This window comes from Panthera uncia, chromosome B4 (assembly GCF_023721935.1).
Source record: "Panthera uncia isolate 11264 chromosome B4, Puncia_PCG_1.0, whole genome shotgun sequence".
NCBI classification, from domain to species: domain Eukaryota; kingdom Metazoa; phylum Chordata; class Mammalia; order Carnivora; family Felidae; genus Panthera; species Panthera uncia.
This window is the reverse complement of record NC_064809.1, coordinates 67,661,963-67,686,219: the sequence shown is the minus strand read 5'-3', so window position 1 is coordinate 67,686,219 and position 24,257 is coordinate 67,661,963. Positions and strand designations below refer to the sequence as shown.

Here is a 24,257-nt window from a genome sequence, read left to right as displayed (position 1 = left end):
AAATTCATAGAATTATGAGAAGTTTACTGTTGCAAAGAACCATAGAGATAATTTAGTATAACACCATTATTTATTGTCTCAAACGTTTCAAAGTTACAACTATCTAGTTCAAATCTATGATTATCTTTTACTTACTTAAATGTCACTCTTGAATACTTTAGCAGTTTCTCCCTTCTTTTTGTCGTGGCATGTTCTAAAACCAACTAGAGATGTAGATATGGGAGTTGAAATCATTTCAAGACTTTTAAACTTGTGTTTTCATCTGTGCATTATAGACTTACTAATGAAGGCTATGAGAGGCATGATTATACATTAATTCAGCAGGTGCAATTTACTTCACATCTACTGTCCTTGTTTTCCAAACCTGTTCTTGCCCTGTGGGAACAATGGAGGTTTGCTTTGTTTTCAGATGTTACTATATTTATGATTGCTGAGAGGTTTCTATAAAATTTATTAATTTTTGATTCCTTTTTTCATATGTCTGTCTTTGTTTTTCCTGCTTGTTCTCCAGACTATATCTGTAGCAAACATTGCCTTGTTTTTTCCTACTGATTCTACAGTTTCTGGCTCTAGTGATATAACTGATTACTTGTAGTAACTTTCTAAACTGTTTTGTACACATCTGTGAATGTTGCCCTATGGTTCTTATTGGATGAAAAGCTGTAAGACTACGAATTTAAGATAATGACCATACTTTAAATTCTTAATTTGCTTTGCTGTCACACAGTTCCTACAATTCATGACTGTTCATTTCCAACCTGATGCATTATAGTTATGTATTAAAAATTCAAATAAAACTGCTACTTTTTTGTTGTTTCTCATTAGGCATGGTACACAATGATACAGTCGTGGTTAAGCTGTTGCTTTGTATTTTGTTATGATTATATTTGCAGTCTTGAATCCCTGTTAGGATACTTCTTAACCTTTTTCTATTGGGAAAAAACAAAGAATATAAATAAAGCCTCTTTAAAAAAAATTTTTTTTAATGTTTATTTTTAGAGAGAGAGAGAAAGCACAAGTAGGGGAGGGACAGAGAGAAGGGGAGACACAGAATCTGAAATAGGCTCCAGGCTCTGAGCTGTCAGCACAGAGCCTGACACGAGGCTTGAACTCACGAACTGAGAGATCATGACCTGAGCCAAAGTTGGACACAACTGACTGAGCCACCCAGGTGCCCCTAAAAAATTTATGTTTTTAATTTTATTTAATTGTATGTAGAATAAAAAGAAAAGTCCCACCCTTACATACCTCTATTCCCAGTTTCATTTCTTTGCCCAAATGACGTCATAAACTTTGTTTTGTATTTTTCAGACCCATTAAAAATGTGTTTTGAAACAGATAAACATGTACATGAGCACTTACCTATAAAATCCTCTTACAGGGGCAGCTAGGTGGCTCAAGTCTGTTAAGCATCCAACTCTTGATTTTGGTTCAGGTCATGATCTCATGGTTCGTGGGATAGAGCCCCACATCAAGCTGTGCGCTGACAACTTGCAGCTTGCTTGGAATTCTGTCTCCTTCTCTCTCTCTCTCTGCCCCTGCCCTGCTCTCTCATACTCTCTCTCTCAAAATAAATAAATAAGCTAAATAAAATAAATTCCTCTTATATATCTTCAGTTTGCCTTTTTCACTCAATAAATATATAATTGATTTTTATATCAGTACATATGTGTTTGAGATTGCAGAGAATGGATGATTTGGTTTTATTTTTTTGTGTACTAGTATGAGCATGTAGTTATATGACTGACTGAAAAGTACTTCCTATTTTAACTTACACTTTCCTAGTCAACTATACTACCAGTGTGGAAAATTATGTGTTCATTTAATTTTTGGCCATTTCTGTTTCCTCCTTTGGGAATGGCTCTTTGTCCATACCCCTTGACCATTTCTCTATTTTTAAAACAGTTTCTATTAACTTGAACTTCTTTTATATGTAATTCCTCTTTTCTAAACTAATTTTGTATAGTTTTTCATTAGTTGTTTTGGATATTCTAGGTTATATAATTAGCATATAATAGTGTTATTTTTAACATGGTTTTTATATATTTTTATCAAATATTTTTATAGAACTTTTCCTTAAAGTTATTTTCCTTTTTTTTTCTGAAGACTTCACTAGACCTTGTAATTTTATCTTTCATTGATTTTTTTTTTTTGAACAGGCATATTTCTTTTTTAAAAAATATTTTTAAAATTTATTTTTGAGAGAGAGAGGCAGAGAGAGACATTGCGAGTGGGGGAGGGGCAGAGAGAGAGAGACAGAATCCAAAGCAGGCTCCAGACTGTGAGCTGTCAGCACAGAGCCCAATGCTGGGCTCAAACTCAGGAACCGCGAGATCATGACCTGAGCCGAAGTCAGATTCTCAACTGACTGAGCCACCCAGGTGCCCCTGAATAGGTGTATTTCTTTATATATTTATATGTATGTATTTGAATGCACAGAATCCAATGAAGATTTGAAAATGGCATGGTACAAGGGGTTCACCAGCCCTGTGTGTTGAATGTGTTGCTAGTCATTGTCCTTTTATAATTCAGATTTCCCTTTTCTTACCCTAAGAACATTTAGTTAACATGCTAAATGACTTACTTCAGAGTCGTCCTTTCAACAAAGTATTTTCTTATTATTTCCTTAAATAAAACTTCTTTCAGTCATTGTTTTGGGGAATTCCTGATTATTTTATAATTACTGTGTTTACTGTGTTGAGAGACTTGGCACGAGGGTAATATGACTATAGCAGATAATATTCAGTTTAAATATGTAGCTTTTCCCCAGAAACTCTGGCTTTTCTTTCTCTTTCTTAAGGAATAGATTGTTACACCCCCATTGTGTTTATTATATATCTTAGAATAGCTTATCACAATGCCATTCAAACTGTGTATGGAGGATCAATTTTGTATTTTAAATTTAGTTTTTCATGAGCCAATATGTTTGTAAAAATGATGTATATAAGTTACTAGAAAAATGTTTTTTACATTTTTGTGTGTGTGACTAGAAACATGTTAGATTAAATATAAAATTATTCTCTTGAATTGCCATAAATGTTTCTAAATGTTACTCTTAATTTCTGTACTTAATATTGTGAAGGACATAAAAAATTCACTGTTCTGCACACTGTAAATTTCACTTTGAGGAATACTGGTTTAAGTCTGGAGAGTTTAAAAGAAGGAAATGAGTTGAAAAGGCTTAGTATTCAGCTCCACCGCTTGTCACCCACATTCACAAGATCCAGAGCCCTCTTTGAACTCTTTTGTTTCCTTGGGTATTTGACTTTCTGCTTTAAAATAATGAGCTTATGAGCAACTTTATAGAGACTGAAAAGGCAAATGATAAAATTCACTACCTGTTCTTGATTTATCAGTTTCAAGTGGATTTCTTTGAAATGTCAATTATAAAAAATTAGCAAATCAGTCTAAGAATGATAGTGATCACGGTAACAGTAATAGCTAACATTAAGTATGTACTATGTGCCAGGTACTTTTTATTTACACATTAGATAAAAAGTTCCAAGTACCTTATACATTAACAGGTTGAACCCCAAAAAACTCTGTGACATAGACATAGGTGATATCTAGACATATGATACAAGTACTAAAACTATCTGCATTTTAAGGTAAGGTCATAGTCATAGTACTTTACACTGTCACCTACTTTCTCTTTCCTATTCTTTCCTGACTTTTATTAGTTTTGTGACTTCTACATGCAGCTTCAGATGTCTTCTTTTGTTATCTTCCCTGCTCCCTACTCACATTTAGGTTTACATTGGAGTCACTTGGTTTTATAAGAGAAGAAGTTTGCATTTTTCCATGCTACTCTGTAATGCTAAGGGAAGAATGGGGAACTGTCCTTGTGCTGCCATTTGAAACATGGAAGCCTGAGCATTTCTTGATGTATTTCCCCACAGAATGACATGACAGCTGTACGGCTGCGATGGGGAGATATACTTATGCCACTGCTTAAAAAATACAAACTGAATATCACATGGGGGGATCAAGATCTGTTGAATATCATCTTTTTTCATAATCCAGGTAATCATTTAAATTTCTTTTATTCTTTGCATTTGTAAAAAATCAGGTAATATGTAGTCAAAAATGAAGAAATGCATTTATTTGACTTTGATTAATGGATATCACTAATTATGTTTAAGACAGAGTAAAACGTTTATTTTTAAACTTTTCTTCATGTTGCTTTCGTAGGAAGGGATCTAAATGCCAAACGTATTTTGCACTATTTTAAATTTCCTGTAAGAGCAGTATTTTTAAACTAAAATTTTTGCAGAATGTTCATTCGTGGAATTAGAGTTATTTGCTTTATTGTTTTATTTTTCTTCACATAGAAAGCCTTTTTGTTTTTCCATGTCAATGGAATTATCGACCAGATCATTGTATATATGGAAGCAATTGCCAGGGAGCAGAAGAAGAAGGAATCTTTATTCTTCATGGGAACAGAGGTGTTTACCATGATGATAAACAACCAGCATTTAGAGCTATTTATGAAGCATTGAGAAATGTAAGAATGTGTTCTTCTATTTTTTGAACTTTCTATGTTGAAATTCTTACAAACTTAGAGAATATGCAAGAATATACAAAAAATGTCCATATCCTTTACTAATGTTCATTAATTACTGACATTTTACATCATTTGCTTTATCATTGGTTCTCTTTCTATATAGACATGTTTTTTTCTGAACCATTTGAATATAAGTTGCACACATAATGCTCTTCTATTCCTTAAAGACTTGAGTGTGTTTTCACTAAGAACAGGGACATTCTCTTATTAACCACAGTGTAGGTACCAAACTCAGGAAATTTAATATTGATATATTATTTTCATGTGTCTTTACTTTCTTGATGTAGAACAGTTTCTCAGTTTTTCTTTGTCTTTTATGACATTGACATTTTTGGAGAGTAGAGCCTCTTTACCTCCTTCCGTATTAGACTGTTCTTTATATTGGCTTGTCTGATGTTTCCTTATGATGAGGTTTAGGGTATGTCCTCCAGGGCAAAACACTATGTAAATGATGTGTCCTTCTCAGGGTATCACGTTCACAGTCACCTTTGTGTGCCTGCCCTTCATTGGTGATGCTGGTTTTAATCACTCACTCAAAATGTCGTTCAGTTTCTCCATTGTGTAGGTTTTTTTCCCTCTTATGGAAATACCCTGCTTCTCATCAAAATTTCTAAACTGTATATAGCATCCATTGTTGGTTCTTGTTCAAACCAGTCTTTACTGTGGTAGTCACAAATTGATGATTATCCAGCCCTAGCTTTCCTTCTGCATACAACTTTGGCACTCTAGCATTCTCCTGTAAAGTAGAGCCATCCCCTTTTATCAATTTATTGATCTGTACATTAACAGTAAGAAGTCATTGATAGGTTTTTTTTTTTTAATGATTTATAATGCAGTATTTGCTTTTATTATGTTGATGCCTAAGTTGTTTCCAGTTTGGTCATTGGGAGTCCCTTTTGGTAAACTCGTGTGCTCATCTGACATATTCCCATCATTGTTTTGAATACCACTTCATTATTATTTTTTTTAATGCTTATTTTTGATAGAGAGAGAGAGAGAGAGAATGAATGGGGGATGGAAAGAGAGAGAGGGAGACACAGAATCTGAAGCAGGCTCCAGGTTCTGAGCTGTCAGCACAGAGCCCGACGGAGGACTCAAACCCACGAATCATGAGATCATGACCTGAGCCAAAGTCAGATGTTTAACCGACTGGGCATCCAGGCACCCCTCTTTATTATTTTTTCAACAAAATATGCTAGGCTCAACTTGTTTTACCTTCCCTGTCTTAACCCTGAAAATAGCTATCTGTCAAAGGAGCTCTGGTTTCTTTCAGAGGGCTCTGGGTGCTAGGCATGCTTATTGCCACAAGGGTGTCTTTGCTTCTGAGCCACTGTCTTTGCCACTGAGCTCTTTCAGTGACAGAGAGAGGAAAATTAAATACACACATATATGCATTCAGTGTATATGATATACAATCATGTACCCACACTGATGCCTCCACTGTTGCCCCAAGGCTCTTCCTGCTTTCTACTCTGTTTTCATGTTTTAGCTCCTTCCACAGTTAGAATCCTGCCTTTTGACATAAAGCACTTCCTATCTGCTTAATCTTACAATACATTTAAAATAATTTTAGAAATGCTGTATTCTTTGGTAAAAACCAACCTACTAAGAAGAGTTAAGGATTTGTTCCCATTATCTACCACTTTCCCCCCATACCCCCATGAGGGCATGTACTCAATACTGTGTTCAGCAGCTACTTGGATTAGTTTTTTTTCCTACCTTTCAGTGTGGTTATTTTATTCATTTGAAATACAGTTGGGTTTATTTGCTTCGATATGCTTTCAGTTTTAAGTTTTTTTCCTCCTTTATTGATTCGACTTTATTTTTTTATTTTTATTTTTTTTAAGATTTTATTTTTAAGTAATCTCCACACCCAGTGTGGGGAGTTAATCACAACCCCAAGATCAAGAGTTGCATGTCTACTGACTGACACAGCCAGATGCTCCTACTGATTCAGCTTTAATTTGATATGCTAAATGTTAATAAAAGTCAAAACTATATAAAGGTTTACTCAGAAGTATCACTTTTCCCCCTCCCCTTCCACCCCAAGCCCCCAAACCCATAAATTACCCGTTTCATTGTTTTCTGATTTGTCCTTCCTGTATATATGAGCAGATACATGTATATTTTGTAATACCCCTTTTCTTTTTTTTTTTGTAATCCCCCTTTTCTTACACAAAATATAAGCATACTGTTTATATTATTTGCTCTTTGTTTTTTTCACTTAAAAGTCTAAAAATTCATGTATTAATAAATCTCTTCCTCTTTTTAAAAAATTTTATCTTAATTCCAGTATAGTTAACATGCAGTGTTATGTTAGTTTCAGGTGTACAATATAGTGACTAGACAATTCTATATATCCACCACTAGTGATCATCACAAGTGCACTCCTTAATGCCCATCACCTGTTTCACCCATCCCCCCCACCCATTTATCTTTTTTTTTTTTAAAGACTGTATCCTATTTCAGAGTTTTGTGTATATACCAGCGTTTATTCAAGCAGTCTCTTACATTTGAACATTTTCGTAGTTTCCAACATATTGAATTCTGAATAATGCAGCAGTGCATAACCTTGCCGTATATATGTTTGTATTGATGGGAGATGTATCTTCAGGGTAAGTTCCTGCAAGTGGCATTAAGGATTGAAGATACTGCCTATTTCCCCTACAGAAGGATTATTTGAATTCCTGCCCACATTTTATGAGGAGGCCTATTTCCCAACAGCCTCATCAGTAGAGTGTGTTTTCAAGCCTTCAAAATTTTGCCATTTTGATGAGTGAGAAATGGAATCTTAGTTTAGTTTTAATTTCTTTTATGAGTGAGGTCAGCATCGTTTTATATATGTAAGGGCCATTTTCATATCTTTTCTTTGGTGAATTTTCTTTCAGGTCTCTTTTACCTATTCTATAGGTTTTTAAAAATAATTTTATTGAGGGACACCTGGGTGCTCTGTTGGTTAAGTGTCCGACTCTCAGGTCATGATCTCATGGTTCGTGGGTTTCAGCCCTGTGTTGGGCTCTGTGCTGACAGCTCAGAGTCTAGAGCTGCTTTGGATTCTGTGTCTCCCTCTCTCTGCTCCTCCCCAACTTGTGCTCTCTTTCTCTCTCAAAAATAAATAAACATTAAAAAAATAAATAATTTTCTAGACACATAGTTTATATATACAAAGTTCACTCATTTAAAGTGCATAATTCACGGCTCCTGGGTGGCTCAGTCCCTTAAGCTTACGACTTTGACTCAGGTCATGATCTTGCAGTTCATGAGTTCAAGACACACCTTGGACTCTGGGCTGACAGCTCAGAGCCTGGAGCCTGCTTTGGATTCTGTGTCTTCCTCTCCCTCTGCCCTGCCACCCCCCGCCTCCCTGCTTGCACTCTTTCTCTCTCTCCCTCAAAATTAAATAAACATTAAAAATTAAAAAATAAAGTGCATAATTCAGTAATTTTTAGCATATTTACAGAGTTGTGCAACCATCACCATGAGGGAATTTTGGTGTTTGCTTCCCCCCTCCTTTCCTGCCAATTGTTGCAAGTTCTTTGTATTTGAGGGACATTAGTCCTTTATCTGTGATATCTGCTGGAAATATTTTCTGCCAGTTCTACTTTGTTTATAGCATTTTTTGCCATTAAAATTTTTTTTTAATTTTATGTAATCAAGTTTTTAAAAGCTTTAAGAAAAATTCGTAATTAGAAACCTTTTAATTCTTACACTCAGGTTGTAGAAAAATTCACCTGCATACTGTATCATTTATTACATTTAGTCTTCTGCTCAATTTGGAACTTAATCTTTTGTATTCGGTGAGGTATGGACCTTTTCCCAAATGGCTATCTTGACTGAATACCCGTTTATTTAAGTCTGTCTTTAACCCAAAGATTTGAGATACTGACTTTATTATATACTAAAGTTCTGTTGTAATATCTGGATTTTCTGTTTTGTTACATTGGCCTATTTTTGTACTAATGCAATACTATTTTAATTATAAAGGTGTTGTGTTATGTTTTAATATTTGGTAGGGTTACTTCTTCAGAGCCTGTTTTTACTGTTTTCCTAGCTATTGTAGATATCTTTTTCTACAAATATTAACTCATTTTGTATTTTTATTGGTAGTGAGTCCGCTTCTTAGGAGCTGCAGACATTTTGATGGTATTGAGACGTTTGGTTGTTGAGACATCTTAATCAAGAACAAGGGCTATCTTTCCATTTGTGTCTTTCATGAATGTTTAATAGATATGTTCATATTTTGAACAGATCGTAAGTTTATGCTTCAATATTTTAATTTCTTTGTTGCCTTTGTAAACGGGATTTCCTCTTTTTTTTTTTTTTTTTTTAAACCCCCCCCCCCCCCCCCCCATGCTGGTGTCTGGGGTTTCCTTTTTTTATTATTATTATTATTACTTTTTTAATATAATTTATTGTCAAATTAGCTTACATAAACACCCAGTGCTCATCCCAACAGGTGCCCTCCTCAGTGCCCATCACTCATTTTCCTCTTTTAAGCATCTGCTTTATATTGACAATGAAAAAAATTATACTGCCCCTCCCCCACCCTTGCCTTAGATATCTGTTCTTTTTTTCCCCCGTCTTAACAATCCTCTTTTATGTAATTAAGGTGAGTTGGCAGGGAGCGATTATACTTTATTTTTTTTATTTTTCTTTTCAATATATGAAGTTTATTGTCAAATTGGTTTCCATACAACACCCAGTGGTCATCCCAAAAGGTGCCCTCCTCAATACCCATCACCCATCCTCCCCTGCCTCCCACCCCCCATCAACCCTCAGTTTGTTCTCAGTTTTTAAGAGTCTCTTATGCTTTGGCTCTCTTCCACTCTAACCTCTTTTTTTTCCTTCCCCTCCCCAATGGGTTTCTGTTAAGTTTCTCAGGATCCACGTAAGAGTGAAACCATATGGTATCTGTTTTTCTCTGTATGGCTTATTTCACTTAGCATCACACTCTCCAGTTCCATCCATGTTGCTACAAAGGGCCATATTTCATTCTTTCTCATTGCCACGTAGTACTCCATTGTGTATATAAACCACAATTTCTTTATCCATTCATCAGTTGATGGACATTTAGGCTCTTTCCACAATTCGGCTATTGTTGAGAGTGCTGTTATAAACATTGGGGTACAAGTGCCCCTATGCATCAGTACTCCTGTATCCCTTGGGTAAATTCCTAGCAGTGCTATTGCTGGGTCATAGGGTAGGTCTATTTTTAGTTTTTTGAGGAACCTCCACACTGTTTTCCAGAGTGGCTACACCAATTTGCATTCCCACCAATGGTGCAAGAGGGTTCCTGTTTCTCTACATCCTCTCCAGCATCTATAGTCTCCTGATTTGTTCATTTTGGCCACTCTGACTGACGTGAGGTGATATCTGAGTGTGGTTTTGATTTGTATTTCCCTGATGAGGAACGACGTTGAGCATCTTTTCATGTGCCTGTTGGCCATCCGGATGTCATCTTTAGAGAAGTGTCTATTTATGTTTTCTGTCCATTTCTTCACTGGGTTATTTGTTTTTCAGGTGTGGAGTTTGGTGAGCCCTTTATAGATTTTGGATACTAGCCCTTTGTCCGATATGTCATTTGCAAATATCTTTTCCCATTCCGTTGGTTGCCTTTTAGTTTTGTTGGTTGTTTCCTTTGCTGTGCAGAAGCTTTTTATCTTCATACGGTCCCAGTAGTTCAGTTTTGCTTTTAATTCCCTTGCCTTTGGGGATGTGCCAAGTAAGAAATTGCTACGGCTGAGGTCAGAGGTCTTTTCCTGCTTTCTCCTCTAGGGTTTTGATGGTTTCCTGTCTCACATTCAGGTCCTTTATCCATTTTGAGTTTATTTTTGTGAATGGTGTGAGAAAGTGGTCTAGTTTCAATCTTCTGCATGTTGCTGTCCAGTTCTCCCAGCACCATTTGTTAAAGAGACTGTCTTTTTTCCATTGGATGTTCTTTCCTGCTTTGTCAAAGATGAGTTGGCCATACGTTTGTGGGTCTAGTTCTGGGGTTTCAATTCTATTCCATTGGTCTATGTGTCTGTTTTTGTGCCAAGGGAGCGATTATACTTTACATACCCCTAGATGGATGCATGAACCAGGTCTCCGTGAATATGTTGGGGACCAAGACTTGGGGCAAATCCAAATGGATTTATGATTTTGCTTAATGGGCTATGTCTTCACTGTCTATGCAGCTAATTCACTGATACTTTGGGAGAAATACATGTAACCACTTATCCCTCATGCAGATGTACTCTGTTCGACTAGACTGTGCCTAATCTTATGTGGATGTGAAGACAGAACATAAATAGATAATAGTGCTAGTTTGGTTTAAGTGTGGGGGTCAGGAGAAGAGCTGATTGACCCTATTTTCTAGATACTTGTTTTTTTTATTGCTAATAACTGGCCTAGTACATCCTCATTAATAGGAATGAGAATGAAAATACTTAACTATAATCCGTTGTGACAGAGATGGTACTGAAACTGTTAAGAGCTTTTTGCCTTGAAGGGCCAGGGAAGGCCTCACAAGGAGGTATTTGAAGTGGGCCTTGAATGAGTAAGAGTTTTCCAGGAGGATGGTCTTTCTGGGCAGAGTACTGCTTGAGAAAAAGGTTCAGGGGTTTTCTACACAAAAAATGCTTTTTTCACAAAAAGTCCACAGAGAGGTCAGGTGTGGAGCTGTTCAGTTGGATGGAGTGCTGGGTTCGCAGTGGCTGGGATGGGGTCAGTGTGCTGGTGCAGGGCCAGGTTAAGTGATGATCTGCAGTGATAAGGAACTGAAGTTTTTTCCTGGAAATTGGTGTTTCTCAAACGTCGTGGTAGGCGCAGTGCTGAGAGCATTGTAGGCTACCATTTTGTGTATTTGCTAAGTTTCTTCTTCTATAAACTTGACAGATAAAGTTTCTGGGTAATCAGTTTATCATGATACAGTGACACCGAAGAATTATAAAATTTAGTGTTGATGTTCATTTTAATGTAGCAGACCTTGTATGCCCTCAGAAATCAATTTTGTATATTAATAATGCTTTATCGTGGGTTGTCAAAAGGTGATAAAAATGAAGAAAAGTACTTTTGGGATTCTGAGACTGCACGATTGAAAAGAAATGCATTCCTATAAAAATAGGATTTCTTTGTTTCCTTTGAGCATTAAGAAAATCTGTTATTGAGGAATTAAATCTCACGAGTTTTATATGATCTTTTCTTTTATCTTTGGTAAATATATACCTTTGAAAAGATGAGTAATGGTTTTAAGGCGATTAATTATGCTTGATTTTTAAAAAATAAATCTTTTAAAATATTTTTAAATACTGAATTAATGATTATTTGTGTTTGTTTTGGATCTGTATTAACTATTGCTATATGTTTCCATTTTTCAATTTAATGAAGTTAATCAGTCTTTTATGGTGCTCTTGCTTAGTGTTTTTATCTTCCCTTATCTATAATTCAGCGAGAAGTGTAATTTTTAAAAGCATTGCATTCAGACAAGGGTATTTATGTGAGTTTCAGACAGAAACTGAGTCATAGCCATTGAATGCAGATGAACAATTTGAATTACAAAGGATATGAACCATCTTTAAAATGTAAATGCATGGCTGTGTCTTCCAGCAAATCAGGTTTTACAGTCCATACGTATTTGTTAAATATTAGTTGTTGAGTGAATAAAAATATTAAGATTAGAAATTGCAAATGCAAAATGGGAACAAAACATTTTATTGCTCTATAAGGTATTTTCTGCTTCATGTATTTCATTCTGAATTACATTTCTTGGTGGTTCTGTGTTAACTTTGATTTACTCCACATCCTGCTTATATTTGCATAACTATCTCTGCAAGGGAGTCCTGAGTGTTTCCCTCCTATGCGATGGTAGTCCCCACCCCTAATCCATGGGTCATGTTTCAAGACCCCCAGTGAATGTCTGAAACTGTAGATAGTACTGAACCCTATACCTACTTGTTTTTTCCTATACATACATATCTGTGATAAAATTTACTTTATAAATTAGGCACATAAGAGATTAACGATAACCAATAATGAAATAGAACAGTTATAACAATATATTGTAATAAAAGTCACGTGAATGTAGTCTCTCTCAAAATATCTTATTGTCCTATGCTCACCCTTCTTCCTGTGATGATGTGGGATGATGAAATGCCTGTGTGATGGGATGAAGTGAGGTGAATGACGTAGGCATTGTAGCAGCGTTAGGCTATTGTTGACCTTCTCACAGTGTGTCAGAAGGAGGACCATCTGCTTCCAGACTGCAGTTGGCTGCAGGGAACAGAAACCATGGAAGGTGAAATCGTGGTTTAGGGTTACTATTGGACCTTCTTGTGTGTACTTGGCTCTCAGCATTTTGTTGGATTGAATTGCCATTTTGTCATCTTTTAAAAACCTGTTCTATTCTTTGAAAATGCCTCAGATTATCTAATTGTGGTCATCTTAGCCTCAATACTTATTCACTGCCTTTCAACTGACAGTCTTATGTATAAAAGCATGATCTTAAAAGTTTGTGTACTGGGTACTGTGCCAGTGAAGAAGGAGTGATTAACTGTATGAGGAAAGGCTTCTCAGAAGTGCAGACATTTGAACTGAGCTACAAGGATGAGTACTAGGCAGAGAAGGAAAGGTGAATGAGTCAGGCACAGCATCCAGTGTGGAAAGAGGCTTGTAGTCAGGAAAGGCCACATGTGGCCTCTGGGAAGGGGAGCACCTAGATGCAAGTTATGTCCTGCACAACTTTTTGGTGCTACAGATTATATGAATGGCAGAAGGTGCTGGGGCTTCAGGCTGTATTTATATAGTTGGAAATTTTGGTAATTTATCATCTTCTGTCTTAAAGGTAAAATTAGTTGTTATTGGGACTAAAATTAGAGCTCTAATTCATGAGGCACTGTTATTATTTCATAAAAATCTTCCATCAAAATAGTTTCTCAGGGAAGAAAAAATTTTTTAACCACAAGCACTTGGATTTAAATAACATGAAAATGAATTAACTGAATCTCAAGTACTTCATATTTGTGGGAATTAACTCTTTTTTTTAGTTTATTTTTATTTTGAGACAGATACAAAGAGCAAATGGGGGAGGGGCGGAGAGAGAGGGAGACAGAATAGCAAGTAGGCTCTGCACTGACAGAACCATAGGATCATGACCTGAGTCTAAATCAGGAATCAGACGCTTAACTGCTTGAGCCACCAGGTGCCCCTCTGGGAATTAACTTTTAAGCAGCTTTGTAATATTTTTATTTTATTGTCATTGCTGAGTAAGAAAAAGATCGTAGTTTGGTCTTCACAGTATTATCTGCCTCTCAAACACAGTTGTCCAAGCATGTGTTTTGTGTACGTTGAGATGTTACTTGACAGTGTCACTTGATAAAGGTTGCCTCGTTCAACATGGCTGCTGCTTTTAACCCCAAACAAATTTTAGGCACACCTTTACCCAGTATAGCTGTTTTCCCAGTTTCCCACTGTTAATTGAGCTTTACCTTTCAACAGGACTTTTGAAACTGATTTGACACAGTTTCGTATATTTATTTGGATAAGCAGTGCTGTGTGGTGGCCAGCAGCTTGTAGTTTTGGAGCTGGGGTTGAATTCTGGCTTGGCTACTTACTACCTTTGTAACTAGGAGAATTCTCTCTCCTTGCCGTAGTTGTTTGTAACTTAGTTGCTTGATTGTAAGTGGGGTAATTGTATTACCATTCCTAAAGTTGGTGTGAGGCTTAAATGCTTAATACATTTAAAGCTCTTAGGTGCTTTGCATGTAGGAGGTCCTTTAAACCAAAACAAAACAAAACAAAACAAAACAAAACAAAACAAGTCCAGCTTTTAATTTCTCCCAGATACCTATGTGTCAGTTATTTTCTTTCTTTCTTTTTTTTAATTATTATTTTCATTACATTCTTCCTAGTGAAGCTCCTCTTCCCCCCTTTGTTTGATCTTCAAAACAATGTTTATCTTCAGTGTATATGATTGGGTTTTGAAAGTCACCCCAAGAGTGATGGTTTCATGCAGTTAATGCTCATAGTTTTCTTTCTGAAGAGATACTGAGGTTTAGCATCTGTTTACATCTATACAGTGATAAAAGCCATGTTACAAATTATCATCCAAGTTCATCCTGTTTCCAAAGGTTGGCTGTGGCTTCCTGCAGACTCACTAATTGTGATTCAAGTGGTGCTTTCCTTTCCTTTCCTTTCCTTCCCCTCAGTGTCATGGTGGTGAACCTTGGGAATGACCTCAGGTCATTTGATCCTTCTGTGATTTCAGGTTCTGGATTTCCTTCAAGATCTTGCATATTTCACTGATACCAAACTTTCACATAAAATGTTCCATTTTCAAGCCCCATCTATCATTCTAATTGAAAAAATGCCTGGTTGCAAAGGCCAAATAAAACAATATAGCTGGTTAGGGATGCCTGGGTGGCTCAGTAGGTTAAGCGTCCTGTTCTTGGTTTTGGCTCAGGTCATGATCTCGCGTTCTTGGGATCGAGACCTGCAGTGGGCTCTGCGCAGACAGCATGGAGCCTGCTTGGGATTCTTCTGTCCCCTTCTCTCTCTGTCCCTCCCCAACTTGTGCTCTCCCGTTCTCTCTCAAAATAAATAAACTTGAAAAAATTATTTTAAAAAAACAGAGCTGGTTGAAAACACTAAAATCACAAGTTATTTCCACTTAGCTGCTACTACAGTATTTTTCAAAATATATTCCTTGGGATATTAATGTATTTTACAGGGAAAAAGGACTGGTCAAAAATACATTTTGGAAATAGTGGGCAAACAATGTTCAACATGTGTATTTTTCATTGTACTGTTTACGGCTTTGCTTTGCTTTTTCTTTCTTTTTAAAAAATGTTTATTCATATTTAAGAGAGAGAGAGAGAGAGACAGAGTGTAAGTGGTGGGGGAGGGGGTGGAGACACCGAGAGAGGGAGACAGAATCTGAAGCAGGCTTCAGGCTCTGAGCTGTCAGCACAGAGCCTGATGCAGGGCTCGAACTCCCAAGCCGTGAGATCATGACATGAGCTGAAGTCAGATGCTTAACCGACTGAGCCCCCCCAGGTGCCCCTAGGCTTTTCATGTGCCAGTGTGAGTTCCCACGAAGAGTGCATGATGTGCAGCAGCTCCCAAATGCATTTACCCATGGGACCCCTTTGTGCAGTTAGGGGCTCTTCGGGAAACCCTGAACTGTGCTGGCGTTTTACATTCCTCCCACTCCATGGCTTTCTCTCAGTCCTTTGTAGTACAGCCTCAACACTGTTATCAGAGTGACTTTCGTCCTTCCTTAGTGTCTCTCAGACACCTTCAGAACTTTTGATCATCATCTTATACCAGTACGTGTCTCTGGGTCTTCTCTGCCCCTTGTACATGTTCTTTCTTGCCTTGGCTTGGGATGCCCTGCCTCCATTACATCTTCTCTGAAAAACTTTCCCTGATGCCCCCAGTGATTTACTCTGACTTTCTCCACTAATGTGAGATCATACAGCCATTTAATTCATTGAACATATTTGTTGAGCATATATACTTTTTGTGAGACTGGAAGTTACCAACATTAAATTGATTGAAGAAGTTGTTTGGAGTTTAATTAAATTTTTATATATATCTTTGTCTTTTTATTTTCTTTCTCTAGTGTTCTTTTAAAGATGACAACATCCGTTCCTTATTAAAACCTTTAGAACTGGAACTACAAAAGACAGTCCATACCTACTGTGGAAAAATTTACAAAATATTTATCAAACAGCTAACAAAAAGCATACAAGATCGTTATGATAGACCACCAAAGGAAAGGTGATTCTTGGTGACTGCCAAATCAAATGAATTAAAACAACAAAATATCAGGGGATATGTGTGAAGGAATAGTCTTGAATGAAGTGTTCAGGAAGGAATTATTCATCTTCAGAATAATTGTTTTTCCTGAAGAAGTTAAATAAGCAAATATTCATGTAATGAAGAATAAGTTAAAGTATTGGATCCCAACAAGAAGACACTTTTGATCTCTGATGTTTTGTAATGTTATTTGCTGTCATTCCAGTATTGATGAAAACATTGAATGGTTGTAGCCTACAGAATTTGGTTGACTCTTCTCAAGTAAGTAAGAACAGTAGGGGTGTATGGATAGAGAAAATGTACCTCATACACAGTGAAAACACTCAAACTGTGAGTATAGCAGTAGTTTTATGTCAGCACTAACCTCACTTTAAATGTGTGACACAAAGTTTACAGGAACAGAACGTGTTCTGTTTCTAAAGCAATGTGATGTAACCGATGTAACTATTGACAATCGATGTGTGCCTTTATACATTTCATCTCTGTTTTAAACTATTTCTGTGACAATCATGTTTAAGATTAGATTATAAGTAAGCTGCACGTTTAAAACTGAGCTGTATAAGAAAGTGAAAAAAACGGTAAAAATGTTGGGAGTTTTTGTCTCTTTGTGTGTTTGTGAAACGTAGTATTTTCATTTGTATATGCTAACCTGTCTTGCCAAAACTCAGATCTGAGATTGTTAAACAGATATTTTTGGAAATTTTCATCACTTTAAATGAAAATTTTCAGCTTTACTGGGCATTCTGGAAGCAAAAGATCTGCTGATCATAAATGAGAACCTAACTAGTATACTTCCGTGATTGTGGAAAATGTGATGGACCAAAATGCATAAGCTGTATACTTCCTGTGAACAGTAGTATTGGTTACAATGAAGCAGGAAAAAAAGTGGTCCATTTAAACTTTTTTTTCCTTCTACCTCAGAATGGCTTTGCAAGATACTTTTGAAGAAGCAAATGTAGAGAGCCTTACTTTAAGTCAGTCAGACAACGTTCATGAATGATTTGGATTAAGAAGATTGTTCTGAGTATTAAAAAAGTAGTTTTGATTGGTTTAATGTACATGTCTTCCTTTTTTGAGCATCACTTAAGACTTTATTTTAATCTTGAAACATTATTTCTCTTAGTGTTCTTGACTACTCTCTAACGTAACTGTAGATTCTGAGTACTTAGCATGTACTGTCCTGCAGTGTATGTCTCACTTTAGTAAGTACTACATGGTTATTCTTTTCCCTTTTGATATCTTAATACTTAGAGAAGGGAAAATCATGAAGGAAGAATACCACTTGCGTGAAAATAGTGGTGATTAGCTTTATAAAGCTAGAGTGCCCTCTGTGGAAACATGACATATGCAGATAGACATGGTCAGTGTGGTTGTCCCCTGTCTTTTTCACTTTAGTCAGGGTCAAATTGAGAGAGGAAGGTGTAAAAAAGGCAAATTGGAAGTTAATAACCAGCCCAGCATTCTTCGAATAGATGGGTTTAGAGAACACAGCCTCTATGTCGTTGGCAGAATGCCATGGTGAATATGAGATCTTGTGAACTGTGCTGAAATTGAGTTTATTGAGTAGAAAATGAGAATCCTAGAATTTTGAAGTTTGGAGGGTACATATAAGATCATTTCTAGTGGCCCCCAAGAGAGAACTTTGCCTGTCTATATTAGACTCTCGTGGGGAGCTTGTTGAGTGTGGATCCCTGGGCTTCACTTAGGAGACTCTTGTACACTGTGTCTAGGATGGAGTCTGCAAACATTTTTTTTTAGTGAAGAGATTTAAAAACTACACAAAAGTAGAACAGTACAGTGGTACTTCTTGCCCAGATCAAACCCTTAAAATATCTTAACGATGTTTGCATTATCTATTCCCCTTTTCTTTGCTGAAGAGTCTCTTAAAGAAAATCCCAGAGAGCCTATTATTTCATCACTATAAGTACTTTGGTAACTATGATGACATCATACCTCCTTTGACTTCATTTACTATCCATTCCTAAGCAAATTTCCTTAATTGTCTCCGATGTTAGAATTAGGGTACAAAAATAAGTCCTATGATTCTGTTTTTAATAAGCACCTCAGGTGATTCTGATGTCAGCTAGTTTGGAACTATTAGGAATCATTTTGCCAACTTGAAGATTGAAGTTAGAATACCATAATTCTTGGCACAGCTGGATTACAAATGTGATTCTGAAATATTAGAGTAATTGGGGTTATTGAAAAAATAGGAATTTATATTATTAGTAAGTTTCTTAGTTTTAATTTCCTCAGTGAACAGAGAGCCTCTAATAGAGTGGGTTGGGACTGTGTAGAGCATGGTCATGATTTAATCCAACTGAACTGTATACTGTGGTCTCATGTTGTGACTTATTTTACACTGTCACATGCTCCATACTGTAGATCAGTTAGAAGGTTCTTCATCTGGTTTATTCAGACCTGACTTAATTGGGCATTTTACCATAAATTGGGGTATGGTGAAAACTTCCTACTTCAGGGGCTATATTTACCTAAAATTTAGGTTATTACAGAAAGTTCATAACAATAGTAAAATGAGTTTTCTGAATTTATCTTTAGATAGGGTAACTTTTTCTTTGAGAATTCTTAAGAAAGGCAGTTCTCAGCATTAATGAAATAAAATTGTAGAACAACTTAGAGAACATATTATATTTCTTTTCATAAAACAGTATATCTATGCAGTTTATATAAATTACATTATATAATGTTCTTTGAGTCTTTGTGTTAGAACAATTCTGACCTCAGAACGATCTCTGGGCTACGGTATTACCAAAGTGGAATGACTTCAAACTGTAGTCAAACTTTATTTGTATGAAGTAGCCATCTTAAAAGAACTTGGAAACCTTTAGAAAATATATATTGTGATTTACATTTTAAAGCAATACATAAGATTTTTTTCCTTGTGAGGAATAGTTCATAATATATAAGGTAACCCCAGTTATCTTTTGGACACTTTAGAACCTGAAATAATAGTACCGCTTATCTGTTGCTCTTTCGTCTTGCCTCCCATGAGATGTTACTGGTATAGTGGAAAGAAAACTAGTCTGTGTGTTACATCTGGATTATTTTCTTGGCCTGGGATCCCAGGCATTTCATTTCACCTTCCATGTGCCTTGGTTTGTAAACAATCAATATGCTCTTCCCACCTCATGAGACTCAGAAGTCGTAAGTCAGGAAGTTATGTGACTCAACAGAAATGACGGATTTGAATGCATTCTCTATGGTTTGTACATGCCACCCGAGCATTACTGTTGAGGTTCTGTTTTGTCATGTTGCCTCCTCTACATATCATTTTGTTTCCTTGGGGTGAGTGGATGAGTGTTTTCTGACATGTATTATATCTCCAGTATGAATTTGCTTATATTATGTAAGGAGGAGTTTTTAAGAAAGAGAAAGCAGAGCAGAAAGGGGTGATTATAAATGAATAATCAAATAAAGAGAAGGAAAAAAGAGAAAGTGAGAAAAGTGAGGAAAGAGAAGGGAATAAAAGTGAGAATGGCAAACGGCAGAGTAAGAGAAAAGATGGAATGAGAGTGGGAAAATCGAGAAGTGGAGATGGAGAGAAATGCTATGGAAACAGTCACTTTTTAGTTTAGCACCCCCTCCCCATGCAACTGTCTTCCTGGCTTGTGTTTCAGTTCATGAGACCCTCCAGGGTCAGGAGGGGTGTTGGCTTTCATAGAGGTGGGCAGCACAGCTACCTTGGTTTGATTTATCAATACTAGAGTCTTTTTCTGGTCACTCTACTCACTGACCTAAATTTAGTGATGATGATCAACATTGTATTTTTTTTTACCTGGATCCCAGTTTGTGAGCTAAGACCTGTGGAAACATGATGACAGATACCCTCCTTTATAATATTGTTCTAAAGTCATCCCAGGTGTTGGGTTATGCAAGACTAACCACATGGATTCACAGGGGAGGCTGGGGTGGAGGGGATGGCTTGGTTAGGTCCAAAGGGCCCCAGGAATCTTAGCAGCAGTTTTTTACATGAAACTGATAGGAAGCCAGATTTGGGAATCATTGCCCTGCTTTGAATGGCAGTTTACACAATAAATCACATCTATTTATTCCTCAGTAGACATATTTGCAGTCACACCATTAAGAATGGATTCAAGAGAATAGGAGAAACACACTGAAGGGAAAAGCCTGAAAAGATACCATTCAGTGTCTCTCAGAAGTTTGTACTGTAAGTAATAAATACTTTAATGGTAATCAGAACCTCTTTGAAGTGTTTTAGAAAGATCATGGATCTGTTTTTTGTTTTTAAATAACTCTTTTGGTTCCTTAGAGTAAATAGAGAAGGATAGGAGGGGTGCAATATTTCAGGTGTGGGGCCAGTTATCCATTCATTAAATGTCTTTCAAGTGTCTTAAAACAACAATTGCCTTATGCATTTTAATATTTAATAAAAGTAGATTAAATAGTGATTTGTACTGTAACAGTTATCCTTTTATACATTGCCAAAGCAACCCTTTTTTGCCTCTTAAAGTCTGGCTAAGCTGTTCTGATATTTGCTGTTTCCTAATTAACTGAACATGAAACCAGATTTCTAAAACCAAGTTATATAAACTTAAGACAAGTCTAAGAGGTGGCACAGGAATGTTCTTTTTTTTTTTTTTTAAATGAAAAATGACTATAATGTTAATTCAGATATCTAGGAATTAACCATGAGAAGAATGTGGAATAGCTGTTGGACTAGGTAGTTCAAAATTGATTATATGTCAAATTTACTTTTAAATGGAAAACAGTATGTCGTCACCATATCTCTTATCTCTACCAATAATTCCAAGTGTCTAATGGTACTGTTTGTTTAGAATTTTCTATAAACTCAATTTGTAAACAAAAGAGTGCCTTTGAAAAGATAGGGAAAAAAAATCTCTTGAAAATTTCTCTTATTACCAATACTGTGAATGCTTTTTGAAGGGTCTGTGGTCAGGCATTTTAATATCAAACTTAAGAACTGATGCGGAACCTTTGCTTATGTTTAGTTTATATATACAATCTGAATTTGTGAGCATATTCACACACGTATTACCATGCAACTCCTTGTAAAACATGAAGAGAACGCAACAGTGTTATTCCATTTAAAAAGTAAGTTAACTTTGTGATGGAAAATAGCTGTTTTTAACTTTGTATAAAATCTCTTCAGGGAATATTGGAATGTTGTGCAAAAATAATTCAGGGTTTGTAGTATACCTGTAGAATAGGTCATCCATTCAAGACTTAGCAAAACCCACATACATCATATGCATTGTCATCAGTGTTTGAGAGCTGGACCAATGGTTTTTTATGGATGCTGTAATAGAAGATCTATGAAGGGGATGATGGTTTGCACCTGTCCTTGAAATCAGAAACTGGAAAAATTTGCAAGTGTTTCAATTTTTCATAAGCATTTTGCATAAATACATTAATATTTTGAGTTAGTTTGGTCCTAAAGCTACAGGAAGGACTGTTGGTGTACTGTGATATATAGAAATTACTACCCTTAAACTGCCTTTTACCTTAAAATATTATGGTTTTAGGATAATTTGGTTATCTTCCTCCCAGTATTTGGTGTATCTTGAAATTTATTAAAGGGGTATAAGATGATAGATTTGGATGTAACCTGAGAATAATGGAAAGTTGCTTTGTTCTGTTGTAGGGGAATTCAGTTCCTCTTTTTCTTGAGAAACTGTATTGCTGTTGCTAAATAAACATGTACTTGATAAATGTTTAATTTCTTCAAATGATGTGTCTGAATTATTCTAGCAATCAAAAACAATTTTGGAATCTTTAGGGCTGAGATCCCTGATAACTAGGAGCCTAGACTAAGCAATTTCAAGATTGGCTATTTCTACAGCTGAACAGTGTCATCAGAAGCTAGGTACTGTCTGTTTTTCAGCATTTTCAGCATGTGAGCTTGGTCTCAACCACATGGCCACAGAGTGACAGCTAATATCCAGGTGCACATGACAACCAGAGGCAGAAATATACGTCTTTTTTTGCAAGAAGAAGGTTCTACTAGCTCTTATAGCCATAATAATGTCTGTCTAAAACAGCCGCTTTGCAAAGGGAATGCAATTCATTAACAGTTGGCTCAGACCATGGACATTTGCCCCAAACTTCAAAATGGTCTTCCCTTGAAAAATGGCTGCTCGGAGGAAAGGGAACAACGTTGGCGTTCTGTTAAAAGTTGGTTGGGTAGAAGGGTTAGGAGCTTGGGAGACAGCAACAGACCACACATTGGTTTACTGGCCCAAGTATTTCTTATAATTTCCAGGCGATTACTTTTCAGATTAGAGACCAGTACATTTTCTGTGCTAAAGGGTAATTTTGCTTTAAAAGTTGTCTGTTTTGTTATGATCTCACAGTTCTCAGTTTTATATATTTTATTATTTATACAATGTGTTTTCTAGTCATGATATACAGGGTTTTAAAAGATTATTGAGATGATGACTACTTCCAAGAAGTCTTTAAAAGTTATTTTAAGTTCATGGTGAAAAATTTATTAATACTTATTAGCAGTCTTTATCATGTTTTCCATTAAATCTTTTATAAGTTACAGAATGTCTCTAGTGAAACAAAAATTCAAATAATATGGAAGACTTAAAAGTATGTGAAGTAATGCAACCCCTATCAAAATACAAACAGCATTTTTCACAGAACTAGAACAAATAATTCTAAAATTTGTATGGAACCACAAAAGACCCCAAATAGTTAAAGCAATCTTGAGAAAGAAGAACAAAGCTGGAGGTACCACAATCCCAGATTTCAAGACAGACAACAAAGCTATAGTAATCAAACAGTTGTGGTCCTGGCATAGAAATGCGCACACAGATCTATGGAACAGAATAGAGAGCTGAGAAATAAGCCCACATTTAATATGGTCAGTTAATTTATGACAGAGGGGTCAAGAATATGTAATGCGGAAAAGATGGTCTCGTAAACAAATGATGCTGCGAAAAATGGAGAACTACATGGAAAAGAATGAAACTGGACCACTTTTTATACCATACACAAAAATAAACTCAAAATGGATTATAAAGACCTAAATGTGAGTCATGAAATCATAAAACTAGAAGAAAATATAGGCAGTACTCTCTTTGACATCAGCAGTAGAAACATTTTTCTAGATGGGTCTCCTCAGGCAAGGGACACAAAAGGCAAGGAAAAAAAAACTATTGGGACTACACCAAATTAAAAAGCTTTTGCACAGCAAGGGAAACCATCACAAAACAAAAAGGCAACCTGACTGGGAGAAGGTATTTGCAAGTGACATATATGTGATAAGGGGTTAATATTCCAAAATATATAAAGAACTTCTATAACTCAACACCAAAGAACCAAATAATTCAGTTAAATAATAGGCAGACACCAGAATAGATGTACCAAAGAAGACATACAGATGGCCAATAGACACATGAAAAGATGCTCAACATCACTAGTCATCATGGAAATGAAAGTTAAAACCGTAATGAGATGTCACCTAAAATCAAAAACACAAGAAATAAGTGTTGGTGAGGATGTGGAGAAAAAGGACACATCTGTGCACTGTTGGTGAGAATGTAAATTGGTACAGCCACTGTAGAACACGTTGTAGAGGTTCCTCAAAAAATTAAAAATAAAATTACCATATGATATGGTAATCCCATTCTTGGGTATTTACCAAAAGAAAATAAAAACACTAATTTGAAAAGAAATACGCACCCCTATATTTATTGCAGCGTTATTTACAATAGCCAAGATATGGAAACAACCCAGTGTATCCATCTGTAGATGAATTGGTAAAGAAGATGTGGTGTATAGAGATGTATAGATTATAAATACATAGAAAAAATATACATACATACACACCATGAAATATTGCCCAGCCACAAAAAAGGGTGAGAACTTGCCATTTGCAACAACATGGATA

The 24,257-nt window shown here is 36.1% G+C and overlaps 1 protein-coding gene across 5 annotated transcripts in view; it reads left to right on the top strand.

The window, feature by feature from the left end:
- GXYLT1 (glucoside xylosyltransferase 1) overlaps positions 1 to 22,079 on the top strand; it is a 52,334-nt gene extending 30,255 nt beyond the window's left edge. For 2 of the 5 annotated variants that reach the window (XM_049625299.1, XM_049625301.1), the window contains 4 exons: positions 3,900 to 4,023; positions 4,332 to 4,504; positions 16,164 to 16,321; positions 16,566 to 22,079. In XM_049625299.1, coding sequence (XP_049481256.1) covers positions 3,900 to 4,023; positions 4,332 to 4,504; positions 16,164 to 16,321; positions 16,566 to 16,593 — 483 coding nt within the window. In that variant the 3' untranslated portion in view covers positions 16,594 to 22,079. Of the gene's footprint in view, positions 1 to 3,899; positions 4,024 to 4,331; positions 4,505 to 16,163 lie in introns of all 5 variants that reach the window. The other 3 variants (XM_049625300.1, XM_049625302.1, XM_049625303.1) reach the window with 2 other exon arrangements.
- Positions 22,080 to 24,257: the final 2,178 nt, after the last annotated feature.